General features: G+C 46.6%; 1 protein-coding gene across 1 annotated transcript in view; it reads left to right on the forward strand.

Annotated features, from left to right (window-relative positions):
* The first annotated feature begins 48 nt into the window (after window positions 1–48).
* Window positions 49–27,480, forward strand: part of CEP290 (centrosomal protein 290) — a 497,171-nt gene continuing 469,739 nt past the window's right edge. Inside the window, exons 1-2 of the mRNA XM_063927658.1 lie at window positions 49–464; window positions 22,935–23,045. Of these exons, the coding sequence (XP_063783728.1) occupies window positions 22,944–23,045 (102 nt within the window). The 5' untranslated portion in view covers window positions 49–464; window positions 22,935–22,943. The remainder of the gene's footprint in view (window positions 465–22,934; window positions 23,046–27,480) is intronic.

A 27,480-nucleotide genomic window follows, 5' to 3' on the forward strand; every position in this document is an offset into this window, starting at 1 on the left:
GAATGAATGCTATACCACGGAACCTGTATATGTAGCAGGTGTAAGGCAGCGGTCAGTGGGCGTGGCGTGACCCGCTCTACGTCACGTTTTACGGACTGACTACTGCCCCGGGCAACACTGTGTAACGGCGTATCCTAGCAACCGGCGTCTCCTGACTTTCCCGGCATGTCCCGCGGCAGCGCCGTGTAACCGCTGCTGCTGTTATTATTATAGCGGAATCCGGACATTGTTTGCGCTGTACTGCTGCCCGGGGGCACTTACCGCGGTGCACACACACAGCCCGGGCCGGCCGTACAGCTGTAACCATCGCCGCACACATCGCCATGCTGCTGCTACACACCGCTATTCTATCAGTGATTACTCCATGGCCGTCATCTGACTGCGGGGTAGCCGGTGGCCGGCGTGCGGTGTCCGAGCTGTAGTGTGCGCGTCTGTCTGTACAGTCCCGGGGAGCTCAGACAGGGGTGAGTGCTCTTATCTCTATACCACACTTCTGCTGCTGCCCTGGAGGTGTCTCCTTATTATCACTGTAGCAATCTCTGCGGTACCTGTGACTTGTCTCCCAGTGTTCTCTCAGCATGGGCTGTGCAGTGTAACCCTGTTCGCATATCTGCTACAGTTACGATCGTTCATTATATTGGAAAACTGTGGAGACCCCAAACTATGGGGTGTATTTACTAAACCTTGGAGAGAGATAATGCACCAGCCAATCAGCTCCTAACTGCCATGTCACAGGCTGGGTTTGAAAAATGACAGGATCTGGTTGGCAGGTACTTTATCTCCAATCACTTTATCACGCTCCACGGCTTAGTAAATAGATCCCTGAGTCTTTTGTTGTACTTGCAAGTGAGTGATTTATTCAAAGGTGCTAAATTGAGGCCTCTCTTTAGCACTTTATTTTAATATATATTATCCTGAGTGTTACCTTTTTTCTTTCATCATTACTGTTGTACTTTTTGGGATGTTCTCACCTTTTTATCCTCCTACAGAGTGTTTTTCCATCTCTACAGTTCATGGCCTGTGCATCTGTGTGTATGTACCGGTTTCCTTTCTTCTGTACTGTTACACATGTTTAGTCTGTTATGAGCTGGTATGAGATGAGTAAGTATGGGAAATGCTGTAGCAGAAGTATTTGGAGATGTCACTATATGGTCGTAACATCACTGACACAGGTGTCAAGGGTCAGACTTCAGACCAGCTGTCTGCTAATAAACATTCTGTCCTTGAATAGATTGTGGAATCACTTTGTATAATGTTGAAACTATATAAATGTAAATATATAAATAATAACATCCTTCTTGTAGATCAGTAGAAATTTGCTTACTGTAAGTATACCAGTTTTCTTCTTATAGGGAGTAATTCAAATAAAAGCAGTTTACTGTTACTGCACACCATTTACGATATTGCTGACATTGCATCCCTTTGGAGGAAAAGGATACACAAACATTGCGCAATATAAGAAGGGTATCCGTTCACATGGTCGACCATGTTATGGTCGACAGTCATTAGGTCGACCACTAGTGGTCGACATTGACATGGACACATGGTCGACACATGAAAGGTCGGCACATGAAAAGGTCAACATGAGTTTTTTAACTCTTTTTTTTTTCTTTTGGGGAACTTTTCCATAGTTTACGTTCCACGTGGACTACGATTGGAACGGTAATCTGTGCCGAGCGAAGCGAAGGCACCATGCCCGAAGCATGGCGAGCGAAGCGGTGCACTAATTGGGGTTCCCAGTCACTTTACGCAAAAAACGACACCAAAAAAAGTTTAAAAACTCATGTCGACCTTTCATGTGTCGACCTTTCATGTGTCGACCATGTGTACATGTCGACCATGTCAATGTCGACCAATAGTGGTCGACCTAATGACTGTCAACCATAACATAGTCGACCATTCATACCGGAACCATAAGAAGAAAGTCCTGCCAGGATAGCGCAAATATTCCGGGTCCAACCTAGGTTTTCCAACACAGTTCCAACCCGAGTCAGATTATCCCTATAAACACTGCGCCCTTATGCAGTCTTTATGTTCTGCCGGCGCTTGTGGATGACCTCATCTCCAAGCGTCAGTGATCCTGCTCTCCATAGGCCTGTAACGGGACCTGGTCACCTGTTCACGCTGCACCGCTACTCGGATCATTCCTGGGTCCGAGCCTGTTAGCTACCCGGGTTGGATTAACAGGGAATTTAGTTATTTTTCTAGGTCCCTTTTCCACTGAGCCGGGTTTTTGCGGCAGTTGAAAAGGGGTATCAGTTATGCCGGATAAGGTTTGTAACCCAGCGCTAACCATTTAGAGCCAATTAATTAGTCCAGACCTCATTGAGAATTATGAGGACTTATCGGTTACTTTGTAGGAGATAGCTCTGATATAGTTTCTCCATGATTTTATGCTTGTGCAACAGCTAATTTATGTTCAATCATTTTAAGTTTCTACTTTTTCCAAATAAAGACTTGTCAGCTTGTACCTTATTTGGCTGCCCTGTTGTCTTTTATCCCATCAGTAAACTTGTGGTCCTAAAAATAAAGATGGAATAATGCTTATACATCTCACACTATTATAGTAATGAATTCCCATACTTGTAGTTTTACATGGTGACAGTATAATTGTTTGAGGCATAAAACATCCTTCTCCAAATTTCTTTCTTTGTATATGTCTCATAGGCTAGATTAAGATTTTACTGAATTCCAATCCAGTCCTCATTATGTGTTACTTTGATCCCTTTTCCTATTGATCAATACAAAGCTGTTATAATACGCTCCACAAGCAATATCACACCTTGTGTTCCCTTCCGGGCTGGCCGACGTAATGTGTAATCTCTGAGCGATACCGCAAACAATATCACTCAGTGCGCCGTGGCCGGCCTGCAGGGGGGGGGAGTTAACGACCCCCAGGAGCACGCATCGGCTGGCGTTTGCGGCATAAACACTGTGCCATATTAGTCAACTCGCTCCGAAGTGGGAAAATGAGCCATATTTACTAAAATATTGCACAGTGTGTCTGCATCTTTAGTGTTGACATAAATAGTGTTTACTAACATTGCTGAAAGTTGCAAATTTGCACTATACCTTTAGCAATCGGGGATTAAATATGGCTGCTTAAAGATATATATTAAAAGTGAATGTAAAGGTCCGTACACACTTAACGATAAAATGAGCGACGTCGCTCATTTTCCCCCTCCTTGAGCGACGTCGCTCATTTTATCGTTAAGTGTGTATGCTGCCAGCGACGACCGATGCGCGGCCCCGCGGGTCGGCAACGATCGTCGCTGTCGGTAGGGCATGCATGAAGGATGTGGACTGTCGTCCACGACCTTCATGCAGGGCTGGCGGGGGTGTGACGTCACTGAGCGATATGAGCAGTCATATCGCTCAGTGTGTATAGTCGGCCGCCGGCCGGCCCGGGAGGAGGAAACATTAGATGTGTATGGGCCTTAAGACTAGCAGCTGTCCTTTGGTACAAATCTTCACTATTGAACTGTGGACCTTGGGCCTAATTCAGACTGGATCGCTGCAGCGATACCAATCTGAATCGCTATGTGGAGTGCGCTCGCACACCCCGGGAGCCCAGTGCGATGCTAAAAGCCTCTCTGGGCTGCAATCGTCTCTGATTGAGAGGCAGAGGTGGTCGCGGGGCAGGAGGGCCGTGCCAATAGCGTTAGAGTGCTGTTGGCGGGGCGCGGTCCAGACAACGCAGGTGTGTGACATCACATGCAACCGCTGTGACCTGGGCCGCGGCGGGTAGCGGCCTGCTAGCGCACAGGAGATGCCAGGTGCAAAAGCATCGCCACCATGCCATTTTTTATTTTGCAGCTGCTGTGTGTGACGATATATTACCTCAAAATTCTGTTGTGTTAAAGTTTACTATGCTCATTACCACTTGGTGATTCTGTTACTTTATTTAAAAAATGTTCTCAGGTTACACAAGATGTCATACAAATTTATGTAAATGTACCCCCATGATGTCCCCATCTTACAACAAAGTTTGTGAAAATCTAGAGTTATTTTTGGAATCTAGATCATTTTTGTATACACACAGACAAGGATTCAGTTAGCCACGCTAAATTACCGTGGGTGAAAAGGGAGGTAGGCTTCGGCTTTAACGCCCAGGACAATTGAATTGTACTCTGTTTTTCACATAATAGCCTTGTTAATGCCCGTTAAAGTTTCGTATTACCGGACCTGGGGAAGCCTCAGATGTAGGGGCTGGCGTGTTAGGGAAACCGGGGAGGTAGCATTGGGTTCCTAGACAAACAGGAGATTTAGTACCATTTGCCCGAAGGCGTGACCACAACAACAAAGTTGTAAAAAGGTAAAGTCAGTTTATTGAACACACAGCTTTAGACACCTGGAGTATGCAATAACGTCACAGTAGAAGTGCAGTGATAAGTTACAGCACAGTTCCCAGAAGCGCAGAGGTAATTAGTGCTGTGGCTTGCAGAACAGAATGTTACAGAGTCCTTGCCAGAACTGGTAAGTCCGTATGCCACAGCTATCCGCTGAGGAGAGGTATGAACTGGTACTGCCCAGTAGATGGTACACAGAGGCTGGAATAACGCAGATGCAGAAGTAGATGGTACTTGGTATAATTACAGAGAGTGCCGGATGGAACCGGTATGAGTAAAAAGGTGTACAGAACTCATCACTGTAGATTTAGAGTCCGATGGTGAGCATCGATGGATGCTGTGGTTCATTGGAAGAATGGTCATAGATTGCAGGCGATCTAGGAATACCGCTTATAACGTGGAAATAAACTAAAGAAAATTGTGAAGCACCGCTTGCAGAATACCAGCAACTCAGTAGCACTGTGGAAAGCTGGTAAGTACGCTGTGAAGTATGGAGAGCGGTGTAGCAGAGAGGAGAAGTTTAAAACGATACCAGGACACTGCTGGAGGCTGGAAGCGAAGTAGGACCAATGCTGGAAGCAGGAAGCCGGTGTCTGATCGTGGAGAGTAATCAGGAGCAATACTGGAACACTGCAGAAGTCAGGCTGCACCACAGGATGGAAACAGGTGCAGGTCTCTTAGTGGAGCTGAATCACAGGAGCTGGAATACCTGGAGATATAAACAGTAGAATCCATAAGCAGGAGAGACGTGTATAGGTTAGACAACCAAAGCACTGACGATTATCCAGCCCAGGAGCAGGATATTTATACCTGCTGGGAAGCAGGCATTGGCTGGATAATAAGGCAGAGTCCAGAGTGCAGCTGATAGGTTGTGAAATGACATGTGATGAGGAAAAACATGGCTGCGCCCATGTTTGCATTTGGAGGGAAAGTCTGTTTGTATATTCCATGTGGTAAACAGCAGTAATGGCCACGGAGGGCAGGAGACGCCATTCTTACAAACAGTGGAACTAAACTGTAGGACTGTCATGACAGCGCTGCGGGATCACAGGAAAGAGACTTGAGGTAATGATATACAGCGCACTGCACGCAGACAGCGCAGATGGAATCCCGTTTTGGAACGCTGGGCCAGTCTCAGGAGACACTTGGAAGGTAAATAATGATGTCCAATAACCCGGATCGTGACAAAAAGTTCACAAATTTGCATGTTAACAGGGTCGCAACATCAGTTAACCCTTTAGTTATTGGTTATATTTTCCCCCCGTCCTGCTGAGGCAGGTGAAAATAAAAACCCTAATAACGCGTGGCTTCGTAGCTAATTGAATAGCCCTGGAGGATCAATTAGCCTGCGGTAATCTACCGCTCTTTGAATCCCGGCTATAGTAACATTTCTCTTGTATGGTGATTTTGTTACTGTCTCTGAAAGTAGGCTGATTAATCAAGAATGTCTTGGGCTAGGTAAACACTAGGCTGATATCCTCACGATTTGCCGTATATGTCCGTCAAATTGTGCATATCTGCTAGTGCATACCCACTATTGCGCGCTCTCACGTTTCGTATTCGACTCTGTTCTTTGTAATGAAGGATGCAGTAGTGATCGTTCTATCCTTCATTATATCAGGCTGGTGTGTACAGGCAATTGGGCATGGTCCGGGCCAAAGGGAATATGACTTGACCAGTGGATCAATTGCCCGTCATACAAGTGTGTACCCGGCTTAACACAAGATGGCATTTAAGCTATTTTTATAGCATTGTATGTGGGGTTTATTGTGGGTTGTTGGGTAATGGTGATTTCTTCACATTAGTGGTGGTAGTTGTATGATGAGTAGAGTGCCCCTATGCACATTTCCAGCTATTACTGTAGGATAACCTTGTTTGTTTTGCTTGCGCAAGGTTTAGGATCCTCACGGTTATTTTAATCTGCCACTATGGTTGTTATATAACAGGTTTAGAGTTACAGGAACCGGCTTGTTTTCAGTTAATCCGCTACTAAATTTCAAGAGTGAATTAGTTAGAAGGCTGGTTGCACTGAAAACACTCCAGTTCCTTTGAGTGTATATAAAGTCATCCACTTACTGGAGGTTTGGTTAAGTCTGAAAATAATTTGTTAGATTTACATTTTTCAACGTCTTGTTGTTTTGGTGTGACAATATGGCACTGTCCGGATATTACCCTCAGTGTTGTAGAAGGTCTCTTATATTATATTGACCTTCAGAATGTCGATTGCCAACATGTGGGTTTTCCAGTAAACCTTATTCTAAGCCTAAACCGAATCCTAAAATGATGCACCAGGAAGTAAAAACAAAGCTGATTACCATCCTGCTGCCCACTCCCCTCTCCCCAACTACTACCTTACCCAGGGCACTCTACCCACCCACATGTCAGTTGTCCCTCTTACTAGCTGTCGCTGGACACCCTCCACCCCACCCCACTGCATAGGGACATTTGCAGCGGCCACAACTGGCAGTATGTATGGGCCACGTAGTCTCCTAAACTCCTTTCCAACGGAATGGACCAGCAGTTTCTTTGACTCCCTACCCCACTCTTAAGCGAGCTACACACTGGGCGACTGCAGCAATTTGGATGATGAATGATCTGAATGATAGTTATCGTCCAAATTGTATTGCAGTGAAAAACAACGGGAAACCAACGATGAACGTCCGCGGGGACATGCATCGTTCACTGTTGGTGCCTACACACTAAACAATATGAACAATATATCGTTCATTTCTGAGCGATATTGTTCATATCTCCCGTCACCGTCGCCCAGTGTGTAGGGCGCTTTAGGGTAAACAATATACTAGATGGCTGTTTTGCCTGGTACTGTCAAGGACAAGATGAACAACCCGTGCAATTACAAAACACAGAAAATGTGAGAAAAAGTGGCGCAACTAGACACTTCTAGAGATGTTTGTAAGAATTGCTTACACACTGGTGGATTAATACAGTAGATAATGATACACCTTCCATAAATATGGATGCTAAAAGGATAACAAAAGGACACAAAACATAGTGTAATCCAATTAAACCAGATGGTGTATCTTTTATTCGTTACTGGTCCCACTCACATGGCATAGATGGCAAATTTGCATGTAGAAACCATAAACTTTGTATATAACTGCTTCCACTTCATGAGGATACAGGATTTTGAGGATATAAGATAAAGTTTATGTTTTCTACATGCAAATATACCATCTATGCCATGTGAGTGGGACAAGTAACGAATAAAAGATACACCATCTGGTTTAATTGGATTACACTATGTTTTGTGTCCTTTTGTTATCCTTTTAGCATCCATATTTATGGAAGGTGTATCATTATCTACTGTATTAATCCACCAGTGTGTAAGCAATTCTTACAAACATCTCTAGAAGTGTCTAGTTGCGCCACTTTTTCTCACATTTTCTGTGTTTTGTGATTTATGCTGAAACCACGGTGAAGGTTTCTCTTGTGGGATTAAAGGCTGCCACCTAGTATAAGCGCAAGAAAGATCTTTTTTGTTTGGTTAACCCGTGCAATTAATCGTGCAGTGGGCATCTTTGTATCTTGTTAGTTAACTTTTTTAGTTTATCCTTTCATGTCCTATCTTCCATATATTGCTTATTCACACATTGTAACCAATGTAGTGTGCCAAACATGGCTGCCTCACCTGGTGCACTGTGTAGAATGAACCGTGCATGGTTCTGATGAACTTACAAGTATCCTGATATAGTATTTCTCCTTACGTCCTAGAGGATGCTGGGGACACTTCAAGAACCATGGGGTATAGACGGGATCCGCAGGAGACATGGTCACTTTAAGACTTTAAAAGGGGTGTGAACTGGCCCCTCCCTCTATGCCCCTCCTCCAGACTCCAGTTAGATTCTGTGCCCAGTGAGATTGGATGCACACTGAGGAGTTCTCCTGAGTTTCTCTGTAAAAAGACTTTTGTTAGGATTATTATTTTCAGGGAGACCTGCTGGCAACAGGCTCCCTGCAGCGTGGGACTGAGGGGAGAGAAGCAGACCTACATCTGTGAGTTTCAAGGCTCTGCTTCTTAGGCTACAGGACACCATTAGCTCCTGAGGGTCTGATCGCTAGGTACGCCTAGATGCTCGTTCCTGGAGCCCGCCGTAACCCCCCTTACAGAGCCAGAAGACAGGCGAGTAGAAGAAAATCAGAAGACTTCAGTGATGGCTTGAGGTACCGCACAGCGGCCGCGCTGCGCGCCATGCTCCCACAAACACAGCGGCACTACAGGGTGCAGGACGCGCGGGGGGGGGGGGGGCGCCCTGGGCAGCATAAATCCTAATTTAAGTAACTGGCAAAAGTGGTATATAGTGCCTGGGCACTGAATCTGAACCCCCGCCACAATAAATATTTGAAAAATAGCGGGGCTGAATCACGCCATTAAGGGGGCGTGGCTTAGCCCTCACAGCTCTCATCAGCGCCATTTTCTCAGTGGTGCTGTTTTAATAATAATAAAAGCGCTGACAGGTCTGAGGCATTGTATAAAATGCTTCAGTACCGGGATAGGCGCTGGGTTGTGGGCTGGCAAACTCCCTCTGTGTTTCTCTAACAGGCTTTACTGTGGGTCTGTCCCCTATATGCCCAGTGTGTTTGTGGTGTCGGTACACGTGTGTCGGCATGTCTGAGGCTGAGTGCTCTTCCCAGGAGGAGACTGGATTAGGGAAAGAAATGACTGTGGGAGTGACCCTGTCAGCACCGCCGACGCCTGATTGGGTAAATGTTTTAAGTGCTTTGAATGCAAATGTGGCTCTATTAAATAAGAGATTGGATACGTCTGAGTCTCAGACCCAGGCATGGAAGAAATCCGTGGATAACGTTTCCTCCCTCTCATGAACTGAACGCTCTATTTGAAAAGGTTTGGGAAAATCCTGACAAGAAGTTTCAGATTCCCAAGAGAATTCCGGTGTCATATCCGTTCCCCTCTGGGGATAGGGAAAAGTGGGAGTCACCCCCCACTGTGGACAAAGCTGTCACGGCTGTCCAAAAAGGTGGCGCTTCTGTCTCCTGACACGGCAGCCCTAAAAGAACCTGCGGATCATAAGCAGGAAAATACATTGAAATCCATTTATGTCACTACGGGTACGCTACTCAGACCTGCCGTTGCTTCAGCGTGGGTGAGTAGCGCTATTGAAAAGTGGGCAGATAACTTGTCATCTGAGTTTGATACCCTGGATAGGGATAACATTCTTTTGACTTCGGGTCATATCAAGGATGCTGCAGCCTACCTGAAGGATGTTGCGAGGGAAATTGTCCTTTTTGGGATCAAGAGCCAATGCTATGGCAGTCTCAGCTAGGAGAGCATTGTGGATTCATCAATGGAATGCTGATGCTGACTCTAAGAAGGCTATGGAGTCTCTGCCGTATAAAGGTGGTGTCTTGTTTGGTGACGGCCTCGCTGACCTGGTATCTACGGCTACCGCGAGTAAGTCATAATTTTTACCTTATGTTCCTGCTCAACAGAAGAAAGCACACCACTATCAGATGCAGTCCTTTCGGCCCAATAAATACAAGAAAGGACGAGGGTCTTCTTCCTTGCTTCTAGAGGAAGAGGAAAGGGAAAGAGGTCACCGGCTGTGGCAGGATCCCAAGAGCAGAAGTCCTCTCCGGCTTCTACCAAATCCACCGCATGACGCTGGGACTCCTCTGCGGGAGTCTGCACCAGTGGGGGCACGTCTCCGACTCTTCAGTCATCTGGGTTCGTTCGACCCTAGACCCAGGGGTATTATAAATAGTGTCCCAAGGGTAAAAGCTGGAATTTCAATACGTGCCCCCTCGACGATTTTTCAAATCAGCCTTACCAGTTTCTCTTCCGGACAGGGAGGTGGTATGCGGTGCTATACAAAAACTATGTTAAAATCAAGTCATTGTCACGGTTCCCCCGTCACAACAGGGAGAAGGCTTTTATTCGAGCCTGTTCGTGGTCCCGAATCTGGACGGCTCGGTCAGACCTATTCTGAACTTAAAATCCCTCAATTTCTATCTAAAACAATTCAAATTCAAGATTGAGTCTCTTCGAGCAGTAATCTCCAGTCTGTAGCAAGGGGATTTTATAGTGTCGGTCGACATAAAGGATGCCTACTTACACATCTCCATATATCCTGCACATCAGGTCTACCTGAGGTTTGCCGTTTAGGATTGTCAATATCAATTTCAGACGTTGCCGTTTGGTCTGTCCACGGCTCCGAGGGCTTTCACCAAAGTTATGGCAAAAATGATGGTTCTCCTGCGCAAGCAAGGAGTTACAATTATCCCGTACTTGGACGAACTCCTGATAAAAGCGAGGTCCAAGAAACAATTACTGCAGAGTGTAACGCTCTCCCTGACAATTCTGCAACAACATGGTTGGCTCCTAAACTTGCCAAAATCACAGTTGGTTCCGACGACAAGACTGTCATTCTTGGGTATGATTCTGGACACGGAATTAGAGAGTTTTTCTTCCAGTGGAAAAGGATCTAGAAATTCAGAACCTGGTCAAACAGATTCTGAAGCCAGCAAAAGGGTCTTCATCAATGCACTCGGTTGCTAGGGAAGATGGTGGCGGCCTACGAGGCCATTCAGTTTGGCAGATTCCATGCCAGAGTGTTTCAGTGGGACCTGTTGGACAAATGGTCCGGATCCCATCTGCACATGCACCGACAGATTATCCTGTCTTCCAAAACCAGAATCTCACTTCTGTGGTGGCTGCACAGCTCTCACCTCCTAGAGGGACGCAGATTCGGGATCCAGGACTGGATCCTGGTGACCACGGATGCGAGTCTCTGAGGCTGGGGTGCAGTCGCACACGGGGAAAATTTCCAGGGAAAATGGTCAAGCCAGGAAGCTTGTCTACACATAAACATTCTGGAATTAAGGGCCATTTACAACGGCCTTTTACAAGCGGAACATCTTCTTTGCTATCTGCCCGTCTTGATTCAGTCGGACAACATAACAGCAGTGGCGTGTACGTAAACCGCCAGGGCGGGACGAAGAGCAGAGCGGCAATGGCAGAAGCCACAAAAGTTTTCCGCTGGGCGGAAAGGCATGTAAGCGCTCTGTCAGCAGTCTTCATTCCGGGTGTAGACAACTGGGAAGCAGACTTCCTCAGCAGACACTATCTCCATCCAGGAGAGTGGGGTCTTCATCAAGAGGTCTTTGCAGAAGTGACAAGTCGTTGGGGAATTCCTCAAATAGACATGATGGCGTCTCGCTTCAACAAGAAACTTCCAAGATATTGTTCCAAGTCGAGGGACCCTCAAGCAATAGCAGTGGACGCCCTAGTGACACCGTGGGTGTTTCAGTCGGTATATGTGTTCCCTCCTATTCCACTCATTCCAAAAGTGATAAAGATCATAAGAAGAACAAGGGTTCAGGCAATCCTCATTGTTCCAGACTGGCCAAGGAGGGCTTGGTATCCAGATCTTCAGGAATTGCTCATAGGAGATCCCTGGCCTCTTCCTCTGCGAGAGGATCTGTTACAGCAGGGGGCCTTGCGTGTACCAAGACTTACCGTGGCTTCATTTGACAGCTTGGAGGTTGAACGCAGGATCCTAGCCCGAAAGGGTATTCCCGGTGAAGTAATTCCCACACTACTTCAGGCTAGAAAAGAGATAACGGCGAAACATTATCACCGTATTTGGAGAAAATATGTGTCTTGGTGTTAATCCAAGAAGGCTCCTACGGAAGAATTTCAGCTGGGCCGTTTTCTCCATTTTCTGCAAGCAGGGGTTGATGCGGGCCTAAAGTTAGGCTCAATAAAAGTACAAATTTTGGCCTTGTCAATTTTCTTTCAAAAAGAATTGGCTTCCCTTCCGTAAGTTCAGACTTTCGTGAAAGGCGAGCTGCACATCCAACCTCCCTTTGTGCCCCCGGTGGCACCATGGGATCTTAACATGGTGTTGCGGTTCCTGCAATCTCATTGATTTGAACCTTTTACGTAAGGTAGAGTTGAAATTCGTCACTTGGAAAGTGATCATGCTGTTGGCCTTGGCCTCTGCAAGACGGTTTTCTGAATTGGCGGCTTTGTCTCAAGAGCCCCTATTTGATCTTCCATGAAGATAGAGTGGAGTTGAGAACTCATCAGCAATTTCTGCCTAAAGTGGTGTCATCGTTTCACATGAACCAATCTATTGTGGTGCCAGTGGCTACTGATGCCTTTGAGGAATCGAAGTCTCTAGATGTGGTCAGAGCTTTGAAAATATATGTAGCCAGAACGGCTCAGATTAGGAAAACAGAGGCTCTGTTTGTCCTGTATGATCCCAACAAGATTTGGGCTCCTGCTTCCAAGCAGACTATTGCACGCTGGATCTGTAATACGATTTGGCAAGCTCATTCTACGGCTGGATTGCCGTTACCGAAATCGGTGAAGGCGCCCATTCTACCTGAAAGGTGGGCTCATCCTGGGCGGTTGCCCGGGGGGGTCTCTGCATTACAGCTTTGCCGAGCAGCTGCTTGGTCGGGTTCAAACACTTTTGCAAAGTTTTACAAGTTTGATACCCTGGCTAAGGAAGACCTCTTGTTTGGTCAATCGGTGCTGCAGAGTCATCCGCACTCTCCCGCCCGTTCTTGAGCTTTGGTATAAACCCCATGGTTCTTGAAGTGTCCCCAGTATCCTCTATGACGTAAGGAGAAAATAGGATTTTAATACCGGCCTTACGAGGTGCAGAGTCGCTTCCCCACTGCAGGACCACCGTCCTGAGGGGCTGTTTGTTCAGCGGGGCACTGCACCATGGCTGTCGCAGTCGCAGCACGCCGCACCCCGCTAAGATCCCCCATGTATAAACTGGCACAAAAGTGCAGAACTGAGCACTTGTGTGAGGTTGGAGACTTTGCCAGTATAAATAATATGCTTAGCTACAGCGCCATTGGGGACGGAGCTTCCACAGAGTGGAGGAACTTGGAAACCGTGCAGGAGAGGTGGGAAACATTAAAATGTGCAATATTGAAGGCAACAGACCTTTGTATCAAAACTGTTAGGAAAAACACAAGGAAAAGGAAGCCAGTGTGGTTTGCAAAAGAAGTAGCAAATATTGTGAGAGCAAAAAAGATGGCTTTTAGGAAATATAAGCAGACACAAAATAATGAAGACAAAAAGATATATCTTGTTAGACAAAAGGAGACAAAGAAGGTAATCAGATGTGCAAAGGCACAAGCTGAGGAGAAAATGGCCCAGTCAGTGGGTAAAGGAGGCAAAACTTTTTTTTTAGGTATATAAGCGAAAGGAGAAAAACAAAAGGCGGAATTATAAAACTAAAGACGGACACTGGGAGTCTTGTTGAAGGAGACAATTTAATAGCAGATCATCTTAATGATTATTTTTGCTCAGTATTTACTACTGAAAGAGAGGGGAAGGGGCCACAGTTAAGTTGCAGGGATATTCAGGAAAATGAAACAAGTACATTTACAGAGGAGAAGGTCCTAACAGAACTCTCAAAGCTGAAAGTGGACAAATCTATGGGGCCAGATGGGATACATCCAAGGATACTAAAAGAACTTAAAGAGGTGCTGGTAGCACCTTTTGACAGAATTATTCAACCAGTCATTAGCTACAGGAGTAATTCCAGGGGACTGGAAAAGAGCAAACGTAGTCCCACTGCACAAAAGTGGAAGCAAGGAAGAGGCCAACAACTACAGACCAGTGAGTCTTACATCAGTAGTAGGGAAATTGATGGAAACACTCTTAAAAGAAAGAGTTGTAGATTATCTCAAATCCGGCAATTTACTGGATCGCAAACAGCATGGATTCACTGGGGGGAGATCATGTCAAACAAATCTTATTGACTTTTTTGATTGTGTGACTAAAGTGATGGATAAAGGTGGAGCCATGGATATAGCTTATCTAGACTTTAGTAAGGCTTTTGACACAGTTCCACATCGCAGACTGCTAAATAAACTTGAAAGTTTGGGATTGGATATTAGGATTATTGAATGGATAAGATCTTGGTTGAAGGATAGAAAACAGAGAGTTGTGGTAAATGCAGTGCATTCACAGAAGGGAAATGTTACCAGTGGAGTACCCCAGGGATCTGTACTTGGACCAGTGCTTTTTAATATCTTTATTGGTGACATTGCAAATGGCATTAAAGGGAAAGTATGCCTTTTTGCAGATGACACAAAGGTATGCAACAGGGTAGACACACCAGGTGGGGTAAAACAAATGATTGAGGATCTAGGTAGACTAGAGGAATGGTCAAGAGTCTGGCAATTACAGTTTAATGCCAAAAAATGCAAAATCATGCTCTTGGGTCTCAAAAATCCTAAAGCTAAATACAGTATTAATGGCACTATACTGGAAACTACTGAGGAGGAAAGGGATCTAGGAGTCACTATTTCAGATGACTTAAAGGCAGGTAAGCAATGTAACAAGGCAATGAGGAAGGCTAGTCAGATGCTTGGCTGCATTGGGAGAGGAATCAGCAGCAGAAAGAAATAAGTAATAATGCCACTGTATAGGTCATTGGTACGGCCTCATCTAGAATACTGTATTCAGTTTTGGAGGCCATATCTTCAAAAGGATATTAATACATTAGAAACTGTACAAAGGAGGGCAACTAAAATGGTGCATGGCCTACATCACAAAACATACCCAGAAAGACTGAGAAATCTCAATATGTATAGTTTGGAGCAGAGAAGGGAAAGGGGGGACATGATAGAAACTTTCAAATATATCAAGGGTTTTAACAAAGTCCAGGAGGGAAACATTCTCCAAATGAAGAGAAGCAATAGGACACGAGGACATGCACTGAGACTGGAGGGGGGGAGGTTCAGGGGAAATTTGCGGAAAAATTATTTCACAGAAAGGGTAGTGGACAAGTGGAATAGCCTCCCATCAGAGGTGGTAGAGGCTAAGACAGTAGAGCAATTTAAACATGCATGGGATAGACATAAGGATATCCTTACAAAGAAATAAGGATCAAATAAGGTTAGAGATAAAAATAATATAAAAAAAAAAAAAGGGGCAGACTAGATGGGCCAAGTGGTTCTTATCTGCCGACAAATTCTATGTTTCTAAGAGCTTGACCAGGGCATTTTTGGCACCTTCCTTGGCTTACAGAAGCCATCAGCAGCACACACTCAGCGCTTACTGCCTCACAGACATGATGAAAACAGGTACAGGGTGTAGCAAAAGGGGGAGAGCCGCTTGTGTACACTGGCCCTCTTTCAGAGTTGTTCGCTAGTTGCCGTTGTTCGCAGCGTAGCGATCAGGCTAAAAATCGGCACTTCTGGGCATGTGTACGGGCCGCAGTACGCACGCGCGAAGTACTTTCACACAAAATTAAGTAGGTTTACACAAGGGCAAGTGACGCTTTTCTGTCGCTCTGTTGATCGGTGAGTGATTGACAGGAAGTGGGTGTTTCTGGGTGGTAACTAACCATTTTCCGGGAGTGTGCTAAAAAACGCAGGCGTGGCTGGACAAACGCAGGGCGTGTTTGTGACGTCAAAGCAGGAACTTAACTGACTGAAGTGATCTGATCGCAAAGTAGGAGTAGGTCTGGAGCTGCTCAGAAACTGCATGAAAAATGTCACGAGCGGTTCTGCTAACCTTTCGTTCGCACTTCTGCTAAGCCAAGATACACTTCCAGAGGGAGGCGGCTTAGATTTTGCACTGCTGCTAATAGCAGCTAGCGAGCGATCAACTTAGAATGAGGGCCACTGTCCTGTGTCTAATTAGGACTGTATTTAATAGTTTTTATGATATTTAAAAGAAAGCGCTAGGGATGTTTAGATGAAATATTGCACATGATGGTTACTAAAACCGTGAACTATAAAAAATGAATGTAAAGCGGTACCTGTAAAAAAGACAAAGTTGTTAATATTAAAATGTTTACACTCTTTTGAGTGAATGTGAAAGAGGAGGTAGCCAGCAACACTTTATTAATGCTGATTGTCCATGAATTCCTACCTTTCCCTGTGCTAAACTCCGGTGCCGTGGAGCACACTGATTGCAGGGACCGCCGGGTGCCAGTTGAGAAGCCGCTGGACGCCGCTGTGAGCACTGCGGCTCCGGTGTTGTTCGTCCGCGGCTGATGGTAATTAGTGGTGCTGGCGGTGCTTCCGAGTACCGCTGAGTCCAGGGCTGGCAGCGTTCCCGTGTCCTGCTGTGTCCTTCGAGATGTAATCCGGCGTGGTGTTAATATCAGCTGAAGTTGCAGCGGGTTCTGCTTGTGTTGCGGCTTTTGATGGATTTTCCTCTTTGAAGTGTAAAAGATGATCTCCAACGCGTTTCATGCACTTTAATGCACTCAGTTCCTGCTGCTTCAGTCTGGGGATCCTTATGGTGTAGTGGAAAGTACCTAAATTTTTCAGTCTGCCAGCAGACCTTCCGCTGCTCCGTGTCTTCGTCCGTGCGGTCACTGGAGCGGGATCGATTACTCCGCAATCAGTGCGTTTCGCATGGTAACAGGCTTCGTCAGGATGGCATCCATCCTGACGAAGCCTGTTACCATGCGAAACGCATTGATTGCGGAGTAATCGATCCCGCTCCAGTGACCGCACGGACGAAGACACGGAGCGGCGGAAAAATTTAGGTACTTTCCACTACACCATAAGGATCCCCAGACTGAAGCAGCAGGAACTGAGTGCATTAAAGTGCATGAAACGCGTTGGAGATCATCTTTTACACTTCAAAGAGGAAAATCCATCAAAAGCCGCAACACAAGCAGAACCCGCTGCAACTTCAGCTGATATTAACACCACGCCGGATTACATCTTGAAGGACACAGCAGGACACGGGAACGCTGCCAGCCCTGGACTCAGCGGTACTCGGAAGCACCGCCAGCACCACTAATTACCATCAGCCGCGGACGAACAACACCGGAGCCGCAGTGCTCACAGCGGCGTCCAGCGGCTTCTCAACTGGCACCCGGCGGTCCCTGCAATCAGTGTGCTCCACGGCACCGGAGTTTAGCACAGGGAAAGGTAGGAATTCATGGACAATCAGCATTAATAAAGTGTTGCTGGCTACCTCCTCTTTCACATTCACTCAAAAGAGTGTAAACATTTTAATATTAACAACTTTGTCTTTTTTACAGGTACCGCTTTACATTCATTTTTTATAGTTCACGGTTTTAGTAACCATCATGTGCAATATTTCATCTAAACATCCCTAGCGCTTTCTTTTAAATATCATAAAAATCCAATCTAAGAAAGCAGCTTAATCCCGTAGCGCACGCAATTAATTACATCTGTATTTAATAGTGTTTACTGTGTATTACAGAGCTGACAGCCTCACTGGGGCTGTGCAGCTCAGGGTGTGCTGAAGTCCTATCTCCTCTGTGTCTGCTTTCACACACAGTAGGGTAGGCTTGCATTATTACTGTGTGTGTATGTTGTTGTGTTTACTGTGGATTATGGGTAATCACAAACTGTGCAGTATCTGTCACACCAGATTCTCTCCATTATCTAATGACTCTGTCTCCTGTGAGCAATGTAGTCTTTTGTCCCAACATAGTGAAGAGGTTGGGGGAGAGGGTACAGAGCCCCACTGGTACAGAGCCCCACTTAAAACCATGATGTCTGATATGTCATCTCAACTCACTGCAAATGTGCAGAAAACTCAGCTACTGCAACAAGCTGTGGCAGATTTAGCTGCTAGAGCTGATGTGCAGCCCCCCTCTCCCATGCATGTCCCCAGAAGCGTGGGTTACCCGCACTGCTGTCTGATACAGATGATGATATACCGGATGATGGGGATGACCCAGATCCTGTTAGTGGGGATCCTGATTCTGCTCAGGGTATTGAACCCTTCATTTTGGCTATAAGGGACGTGTTAAAGCTCCCCCCTAGAGGACGCTGCATCACAGCAGTCGTTTTTCTTTGTGCAAAATAAGCTCAATGTCACTTTCCCTGATTCTCCAGAGTTAGATGACTTATTCAAACAGGCCTGGAAAAATCCAGACAATAAATTCCAAGTGTCCAAAAAATTGTTGCGCACTTTCCCATTTCCTCCTGAAGGTAGAAAATTTTGGGAGGAACCCCCTGGGGTGGATGTCTCAGTCTCTTGCCTGTCTAAGAAGGCGGTACTACCTACCCTGGGCTCCTTTTCTATGAAGGAGCCTTGGGATCGGAAGATAGAAACTACCCTAAAGTCTATATACACTGCGGCCGGCCTTTTACAAAGACCGGTTATTGCGGGCTGCTGGATGACCCATGCTATTCATTCTTGGGCTATTCAAATTCAGGGGGGTCTCTCGGGGGATATGCCCTTAGTGACTATGGTCACCCTATTGAAGCACATTCAGGTCCTCTGATTCCCTCAATGAGATGGGGAATATTAATGCTAGGACGTTGGCCATGGCGGTGTCGGCACACAGGGCCTTGTGGTTGTGTCAGTGGATTGCGGACGCAGAAGTCAAACGTAGTGTGGAACCTCTCCCCTTTTCTGGGGAATGGCTTTTTGGTGTTGAGTTGGATTCCTGGATTTTCAAGGCTACGGTTGGAAAATCCATGTTTCTCCACTTTGGGGCACCGCCGGCAAGACGCTCTTATCCGGGGCTGTCTGTCCAGTCCTTTGGGTTGCACAGATTTCGCTCGAAGGCCAGAGGTGCCTCCAATGCAGTCAGAGGCACCATAGGTAAGTCCAGAAAACCTGAAAGCACCAGTTCAGGAACAGTCCACCGGTTCTGCTTCCACTAAGGCCTCAGCATGACGGTGCCCACCCACCCCGAGGGGATCTCGAGGTGGGAGCTTGAGTCACTTCAGCCGCGTCTGGGAGAATTCCTGCCAGGATGCCTGGGTCAGAGAGCTCGTTTCTCAAGGCTACAAGCTGGAGTTCGATAGTACTCCCCCCCAATGATATTTCAAATCAAGCTTACCAGCTTTGGAGGATATGCAAGTTACATTGCAACTGGCTGTCCAAAAGTTGGTCCAGTCCCACATCTTTGTTTCAGTACCACTGCCACAATGTGGCAAGGGGTTTTACTTAACCTATTCGTGGTCCCGAAACCGGACGGTTCGGTAAGGCCCATTTTAAATCTGAAGTCTTTGAATCCGTAATTGAGGGTGTTCAAGTTCAAAATGGAATCCTTGCGAGCAGTGATTGCGGGTCTGGAAGTCCAGGAATATATGGTCTCCTTGGATATCAAGGACGCCTACCTCCATATTCCGATTTGGCCGCCTCATCAGGCGTACCTACGATTTGCAATGGAAGAAGAGAAAGAGAGGGCTGTATTGTTGATGCACAAAAGAAGAGGTGACCTATTTGTCACATCCACCAAAAAATTCATAAAATGTAACTTTTATTATTATAAGATTAAAAAGTGTGAAAATGACTAACACACAGACTAGAAGTATAGGTGAAACATAGAGGTTACAACTTTGACATATACACAACATATAATAAGTTCAATAGGAATAATAAAGGTGATTTAAGATTAAAATATTTGTCAGCGTGTCTTATTCTAAATGCCCAAACACACGTAATATCGTTCTTATTCTCAGCCGGTCTGTCGGTTTGTTTCATCAGGCGTACCTACGATTTGTCCTGCTGGACGATCAGTTCCAGGCACCACCCTTCAGTCTGTCTACAGCCCCAAGGGTATTCACAAAGGTGATGGCGGAGATAATGTTACAGCTCCGGGTCCAGGGGGTCAATGTGGTCCCTTATCTGGACGATCTTCTGATAAAGGCAAGATCCAGAGAACTTTTGTTGCTCCATATCGATCACACCATCCATCTTCTGTCGGACCACGGATGGATCCTCAACTTACAGAAGTCCCACCTGGAGCCCACTCAGAGGCTCCTGTTACTGAGGATGTTGCTGGATACTGTGGCCCAGAAAGTGTTTCTACCAGTGGAAAAAGCGAAAACACTTCAGGATATGGTCCGCATGGTGCTCCAACCTTCTTGAGTGTCCATCCATCTTTGCATAAGATTGTTGGGGAAGATGGTCGCCTCCTACGAGGCGATCCAATATGGGAGGTTCCATGCCAGAACGTTTCAGTTGGGTCTCTTGAGCAAGTTGTCCGTATCACATCTGTAGATGCATCGGATGATTCGGCTGTCACCTCAGGCCATGATTTCCCTTCTGTGGATCTACAGTTCTCCAATCTCCTAGAGGGCTGGAGTTTCGGAATTCAAGATTGGTCCCTCCTCACGACGGATGCGAGTCTGAGAGGATGGGGAGCTGTCACCCAAGGGGTGCAGTTCCAGGGCAGGTGGTCAGCCCACGAAAGCCTCCTTCCAATCAACATTCTGGAACTTCGGGCAATCTACAATACTCTACTTCAAGCCTCTCCTCTGCTCAAGGATTTCGCAATCCAGGTGCAGTTGGACAATGCCACGGCAGTGGCGTACATCAATCGGCAAGGAGGGTCAAGAAGCAGAGCCTGCATGTGAGAGGTGTCAAAGATACTTCTCTGGGCGGAAAGAAATGCAACAGCCTTGTCAGGAATCTTCAGTCCGGGTGTGGACAACTGGGAGGCAGACTTCCTGAGTCGTCACGATCTTCACCCGGGAGAGTGAGGTCTCCACTATTTGGTGTTCCAGCAGATCATTGACCGGTGGGGTTGCCCACAAATAGACATGATGGCTCTCTTCTCAACAAGAAACTTCCCAGGTATTGCTCGCGGACCAGGGACCGTCAGACGAGGGCAGTGGATGCGCTGTTGTCGCCTTGGCTGTACCAGCTGGTTTACCCGTTTCCTCTGATCCCGTTGCTCCCATGAGTGCTAAAGCGAATCAGGAATCAAGGTGTCCAGGCAATTCTACTTGCCTCGATTGGCCTCGGAGGGCGTGGTACGTCGATCTTCTGGACATGTCCATCCAAGACTCCTCTACCACTAAGAAAATATCTTCTTCAACAAGGACCGTTCGTCTACCCGGACTTACGGCGTATTTGTTTGATGGCATGTAGGTTGAGCGGAACATCCTAGCTCTCGAAGGCCTTTCCAAGAAGGTTGTTGCAACCATGGTTCAGGCCAGGAAACCTGTGATGTCAAAACATTATCGTCATATCTGGAGACAATATGTCTCTTGGTGCGAGGAATGCATGTATCCGCCTGCTGAATTTCTCTTGGGACGTTTCCTATGTTTCCTGCAGGCTGGTGTGGATAAGGGCTTACGTCTAGGTTCTATTAAGGTCCAGATTTCATCCCTCTCCATTTTCTTCCAGAAGAATTTGGCAGCATTGCAAGAAGTTCAGACCTTCTTGCAAGGGGTACTCCACATACAACTTCCTTTTGTGCCGCCTACGGCTCCCTGGGATTTGGATGTGGTGTTGGAAATTTCTACAGTCCTCCTGGTTTGAACCGCTGATGACAATAGAAGACAAGTACCTCACATGGAAGATGGTGATGTTACTGGCCATAGCTTCTGCTCAACGTGTCTAGGAATTGGGGGCCTTATCGTGTAAAATTCCCTACTTGGTCTTTTATGAGGACAGAGCTCCGGACTAGCAGCAGTTCCTGACGAAGGTTGTCTCCGCGTTCCACCTGAATCAACCTATTGTGGTCCCGTCCTGTTCTGACGCTTCTGCTCCTCTGGAGGCATTGGATGCTGTGCATGTTTGAATATCTATGTCAGACGCACAGCTCGGGTCAGAAAGACTGATTCTTTGTTCGTGCTCTATGATGCGCAGAAAAAGGGTTGTCCATCTTCACAGCAGTCTATTGCACGTTGGATTAGGCTTACTATCCAACAGGCCTATGTGTCAGCAGCCTTACCTGTTCCTAAGTCTCTAAAGGCCCATTCTACAAGATCAGTGGGCTCATCCTGGGTGGCTGCCCGTGGAGTCTCGGCCCTGCAACTATGCCGAGCTGCTACCTGGTTGGGGAAGAACACTTTTTTGAGGGTCTACAAATTTTTGATACCCTGGCCAAAGAGGATACCCAGTTTGGGCAGGCGGTGCTGCAGCAGTCTCCGCATGTTCCCGCCCATTCTGGATGCTTTGGGACGTCCCCATCGTACTAGTTCTCCCCAATATCCGTTATGGAGGCTAGAGAAAATAGGAATTTAATACCTACCGGTAAATCCTTTTCTCGTAGTCCATAAGGGATATTGGGTGCTCGCCTCAGTGCGTTGACTTTTCTGCAGGTTCTTGTTCTGTAGTTACCTGTTCAGCTGTTGCTGTTATTGTTACCAACCTTTGCTGGTTGTATGGTTGTGGTGTGCTGGTGTATAAATCTCACCACCTTTTGTTATCTTGTTCCTTCTCTCATATATGTCTTTTCTCCTTCGGGCATGGTTTTTACCTATAACTTCCTGTGGGAGGGGGCATAGAGGGGAGGAGCCAGCACACAGAGTTGAAGAAATTTAAAGTTCACTGGCTCCTTTAGACCTCGTCTATACCCATCGTACTAGTTGTCCCCAATATCCCTTATGGACTACGAGAAAATAATTTACCGGTAGGTATTAAAATCCTATTATCATGTTCATAGTTTCTGTACTTTTTATTATGTTTTCACTTTCTGTTAAACACCTTGAGTCTTACTTGGAGAAAGAGCACTATATTAATAAAAAAATATTCTGATGATGATGATTATTATTATTATTAATCCTCCATTACCTGAAATAATTGATATTTTTGAGATGCTTAAACTAATAACCCATGTTTCACATAATTTATTAAATGCTTAAATAGTGTTTATTTCTCTACTAACATAGTCATTCAAGATGGCTCCTGCTTTGGATTGGGGGAAGCTCATGAAGGTGGATCCAGATGTCCTACCTAATCAAGAAAAATTAGCAGATAAAATGCTGAAAACTTTGACACAGGTAAGTGGCTTTAGCTCTCTGGGGTGAACATACTGTAATTATTCATGAATGTAACCTTGCTTCATCGACAAGTTGCAACAGAAAGTAATTTAAATCTGCTGAGTGTCCTGCCGAAGTCTTGTCCTTTGCATTTGCAGAGGTCTTTTCATTATTACTTTCAAATTGAAGTGTTGTGGGCCTGAGTTGAATGCTAGTCGGCTGTAATTGTGTCAACAATGCATGTTAGAAATTTAGGGCCTAATTCAAGGTTGATCGCAAAAGCAAAATTTTCCTCTAATGGGCAAAACAATGTTGCACTGCAGGTGAGGCAGATAAAATAGTGTTTTAATTACCTACCGGTAAATCCTTTTCTCATAGTCCATAGAGGATACTTTTGTTCCATTTAGTACCATGGGGTATAGATGGGTTTATTAGGAGCCATGGGCACTTTAAGAATTTGATAGTGTGGGCTGGCTCCTCCCTCTATGCCCTGCCTACTAGACTCAGGCTAGGAAACTGTGCCTGAGGCGACGGACATACTTTGAGAGAAGGATAGATAAAGATAGTGGTGAGATACCGAACCAGCACACACAAACATAGGAAAGCTATGCTAACCCAACAGGAACAGCAACAGCTGAACCAACAATACTTAACCAAGTAACAGTGCAGGAAGAACGAAGCACCGGGCGGGCACCCAGTGTCTTTTACGGAATACGAGAAAAGGATTTACTGGTAGGCAATTAAAATCCTATTTCTCTAACGTCCTAAGTGGATGCTGGGGACTCCGTCAGGACCATGGGGAATAGCGGCTCCGCAGGAGACAGGGCACAAAAATAAAGCTTTAGGATCAGGTGGTGTGTACTGGCTCCTCCCCCTATGACCCTCCTCCAAGCCTCAGTTAGGTTTTTGTGCCCGTCCGAGCAGGTTGAAATCTAGGTGGCTCTCTTAAAGAGCTGCTTAGAAAAAGTTTTTTAGGTTTTTTATTTTCAGTGAGTCCTGCTGGCAACAGGCTCACTGCATCGAGGGACTTAGGGGAGAGAATTTCAACTCACCTGCGTGCAGGATGGATTGGATTCTTAGGCTACTGGACACCATTAGCTCCAGAGGGAGTCGGAACACAGGTCTCACCCTGGGGTTCGTCCCGGAGCCGCGCCGCCGACCCCCCTTACAGATGCTGAAGATTGAAGGTCCGGAAACAGGCGGCAGAAGGCTTTTCAGTCTTCATGAAGGTAGCGCACAGCACTGCAGCTGTGCGCCATTGTTGTCACACACTTCACACCAAGCGGTCACGGAGGGTGCAGGGCGCTGCTGGGGGCGCCCTGGGCAGCAATATTTTATTACCTTAAGGCAAAAGAATACATCACATATAGCCATTAAGGCTATATGTATGTATTTAACCCATGCCAGTTATCTAAATCCACGGGAGGAAAGCCCGCCAAAATAGGGGGCGGGGCTTATTCTCCTCAGCACACAGCGCCATTTTCCTGCTCAGCTCCGCTGTGAGGAAGGCTCCCAGGACTCTCCCCTGCACTGCACTACAGAAACAGGGTAAAACAGAGAGGGGGGGCATTTTTTGGCGATATACTGGATATATTTAAGCTGCTATAAGGAACAACACTTATATAAGGTTGTTCCCATATATATTATAGCGCTTGGGTGTGTGCTGGCAAACTCTCCCTCTGTCTCCCCAAAGGGCTAGTGGGGTCCTGTCTTCGATAAGAGCATTCCCTGTGTGTCTGCTGTGTGTCGGTACGTGTGTGTCGACATGTATGAGGACGATGTTGGCGTGGAGGCAGAGCAATTGCCGATAATGGTGATGTCACCCCCCAGGGAGTCGACACCGGAATGGATGGCTTTGTTTATGGAATTACGTGATAATGTCAGCACATTACAAAAATCAGTTGACGACATGAGACGGCCGGCAAACCAGTTAGTACCTGCCCAGGCGTCTCAGACACCGTCAGGGGCTGTAAAGCGCCCTTTACCTCAGTCGGTCGACACAGACACAGACACTGAATCTAGTGTCGACGGTGATGAAACAAACGTATTTTCAAGTAGGGCCACACGTTATATGATCACGGCAATGAAGGAGGCTTTGCATATCTCTGATGCTGCAAGTACCACAAAAAGGGGTATTATGTGGGGGGTGAAAAAACTACCTGTAGTTTTTCCTGAATCAGAGGAATTAAATGATGTATGTGATGAAGCGTGGTTTAACCCAGATAGAAAAATGCTAATTTCAAAAAAGTTATTAGCATTATACCCTTTCCCGCCAGAGGTTAGGGCGCGCTGGGAAACACCCCCTAGGGTGGATAAGGCGCTCACACGCTTATCAAAACAAGTGGCGTTACCGTCTCCGGATACGGCTGCCCTCAAGGATCCAGCAGATAGGAGACTGGAAACTACCCTAAAAAGTATATACACACATACTGGTGTTATACTGCGACCGGCCATCGCCTCAGCCTGGATGTGCAGTGCTGGGGTCGTCTGGTTGGATTCCCTGACTGAAAATATTGATACCCTGGATAGGGACAGTATTTTATTGACTATAGAGCAATTAAAGGATGCTTTCCTTTATATGCGAGATGCGCAGAGAGATATTTGCACTCTGGCATCGAGAGTAAATGCGATGTCCATATCTGCCAGAAGGAGTTTATGGACGCGACAGTGGTCAGGTGATGCGGATTCCAAACGACATATGGAAGTATTGCCGTATAAAGGGGAGGAATTATTTGGCGTCGGTCTATCGGATCTGGTGGCCACGGCAACTGCCGGAAAATCCACCTTTTTACCTCAGACCCCCTCCCAACAGAAAAAGACACCGTCTTTTCAGCCGCAGTCCTTTCGGTCCTATAAGAACAAGCGGACAAAAGGACAGTCATATCTGCCTAGGGGCAGAGGAAGGGGTAAGAGAGGGCAGCAAGCAGCCCCTGCCCAGGAACAGAAGCCCTCCCAGGGTTCTGCAAAGCCCTCAGCATGACGCTGGGGCCTTACAAGCGGACTCAGGAACGGTGGGGGGTCGACTCAAGAATTTCAGCGCACAGTGGGCTTGCTCACAGGTGGACCCCTGGATTCTGCAGGTAGTATCTCAGGGTTACAGGTTGGAATTCGAGAAGTCTCCCCCTCGCCGGTTCCTAAAGTCTGCTTTGCCAACGTCTCCCTCAGACAGGGAGAGGGTATTGGAAGCCATTCACAAGCTGTTTGCTCAGCAGGTGATAGTCAAGGTACCCCTCCTACAACAGGGAAAGGGGTATTACTCCACGCTATTTGTGGTACCGAAGCCGGACGGCTCGGTAAGACCTATTCTAAATCTGAAATCTTTGAACCTGTACATACAAAAATTCAAGTTCAAGATGGAGTCACTCAGAGCAGTGATAGCGAATCTGGAAGAAGGGGACTTTATGGTGTCCCTGGACATCAAGGATGCTTACCTGCATGTCCCAATTTGCCCTTCACATCAAGGGTACCTCAGGTTCGTGGTGCAAAACTGTCATTATCCGTTTCAGACGCTGCCGTTTGGATTGTCCACGGCACCTCGGGTCTTTACCAAGGTAATGGCCGAAATGATGATTCTTCTGCGAAGAAGAGGCGTATTAATTATCCCTTACTTGGACGATCTCCTGATAAGGGCAAGGTCCAGAGAACAGCTGGAGGACGGAGTAGCACTAACCCAACTAGTGCTGCAACAACACGGGTGGATTCTGAATTTTCCAAAATCTCAGTTGACCCCGACAACACGTCTGCTGTTCCTGGGAATGATTCTGGACACGGTTCAGAAAAAGGTGTTTCTTCCGGAGGAGAAAGCCAGGGAGTTATCCGAACTTGTCAGGAACCTCCTAAAACCAGGGACAGTGTCTGTACATCAATGCACAAGAGTCCTGGGAAAGATGGTGGCTTCTTACGAAGCGATTCCATTCGGCAGATTCCACGCACGAACTTTTCAGTGGGATCTGCTGGACAAATGGTCCGGATCGCATCTGCAGATGCATCAGCGGATAACCTTATCGCCACGGACAAGGGTGTCTCTTCTGTGGTGGTTGCAGAGTGCTCATCTGTTAGAGGGCCGCAGATTCGGCATACAGGACTGGGTCCTGGTGACCACGGATGCCAATCTGAGAGGCTGGGGAGCGGTCACACAAGGAAGAAACTTCCAGGGAGTATGGTCAAGCCTGGAGATGTCTCTTCACATAAATATACTGGAGCTAAGAGCGATTTACAATGCTCTAAGTCTGGCAAAACCCCTGCTTCAGGGTCAGCCGGTGTTGATCCAGTCGGACAACATCACGGCAGTCGCCCACGTAAACAGACAGGGCGGCACAAGAAGCAGGACAGCAATGGCAGAAGCTGCAAGGATTCTTCGCTGGGCGGAAGATCATGTGATAGCACTGTCAGCAGTATTCATTCCGGGAGTGGACAACTGGGAAGCAGACTTCATCAGCAGACACGATCTACACCC

This window comes from Pseudophryne corroboree, chromosome 6 (genome assembly GCF_028390025.1).
Source record: "Pseudophryne corroboree isolate aPseCor3 chromosome 6, aPseCor3.hap2, whole genome shotgun sequence".
NCBI lineage: Eukaryota > Metazoa > Chordata > Amphibia > Anura > Myobatrachidae > Pseudophryne > Pseudophryne corroboree.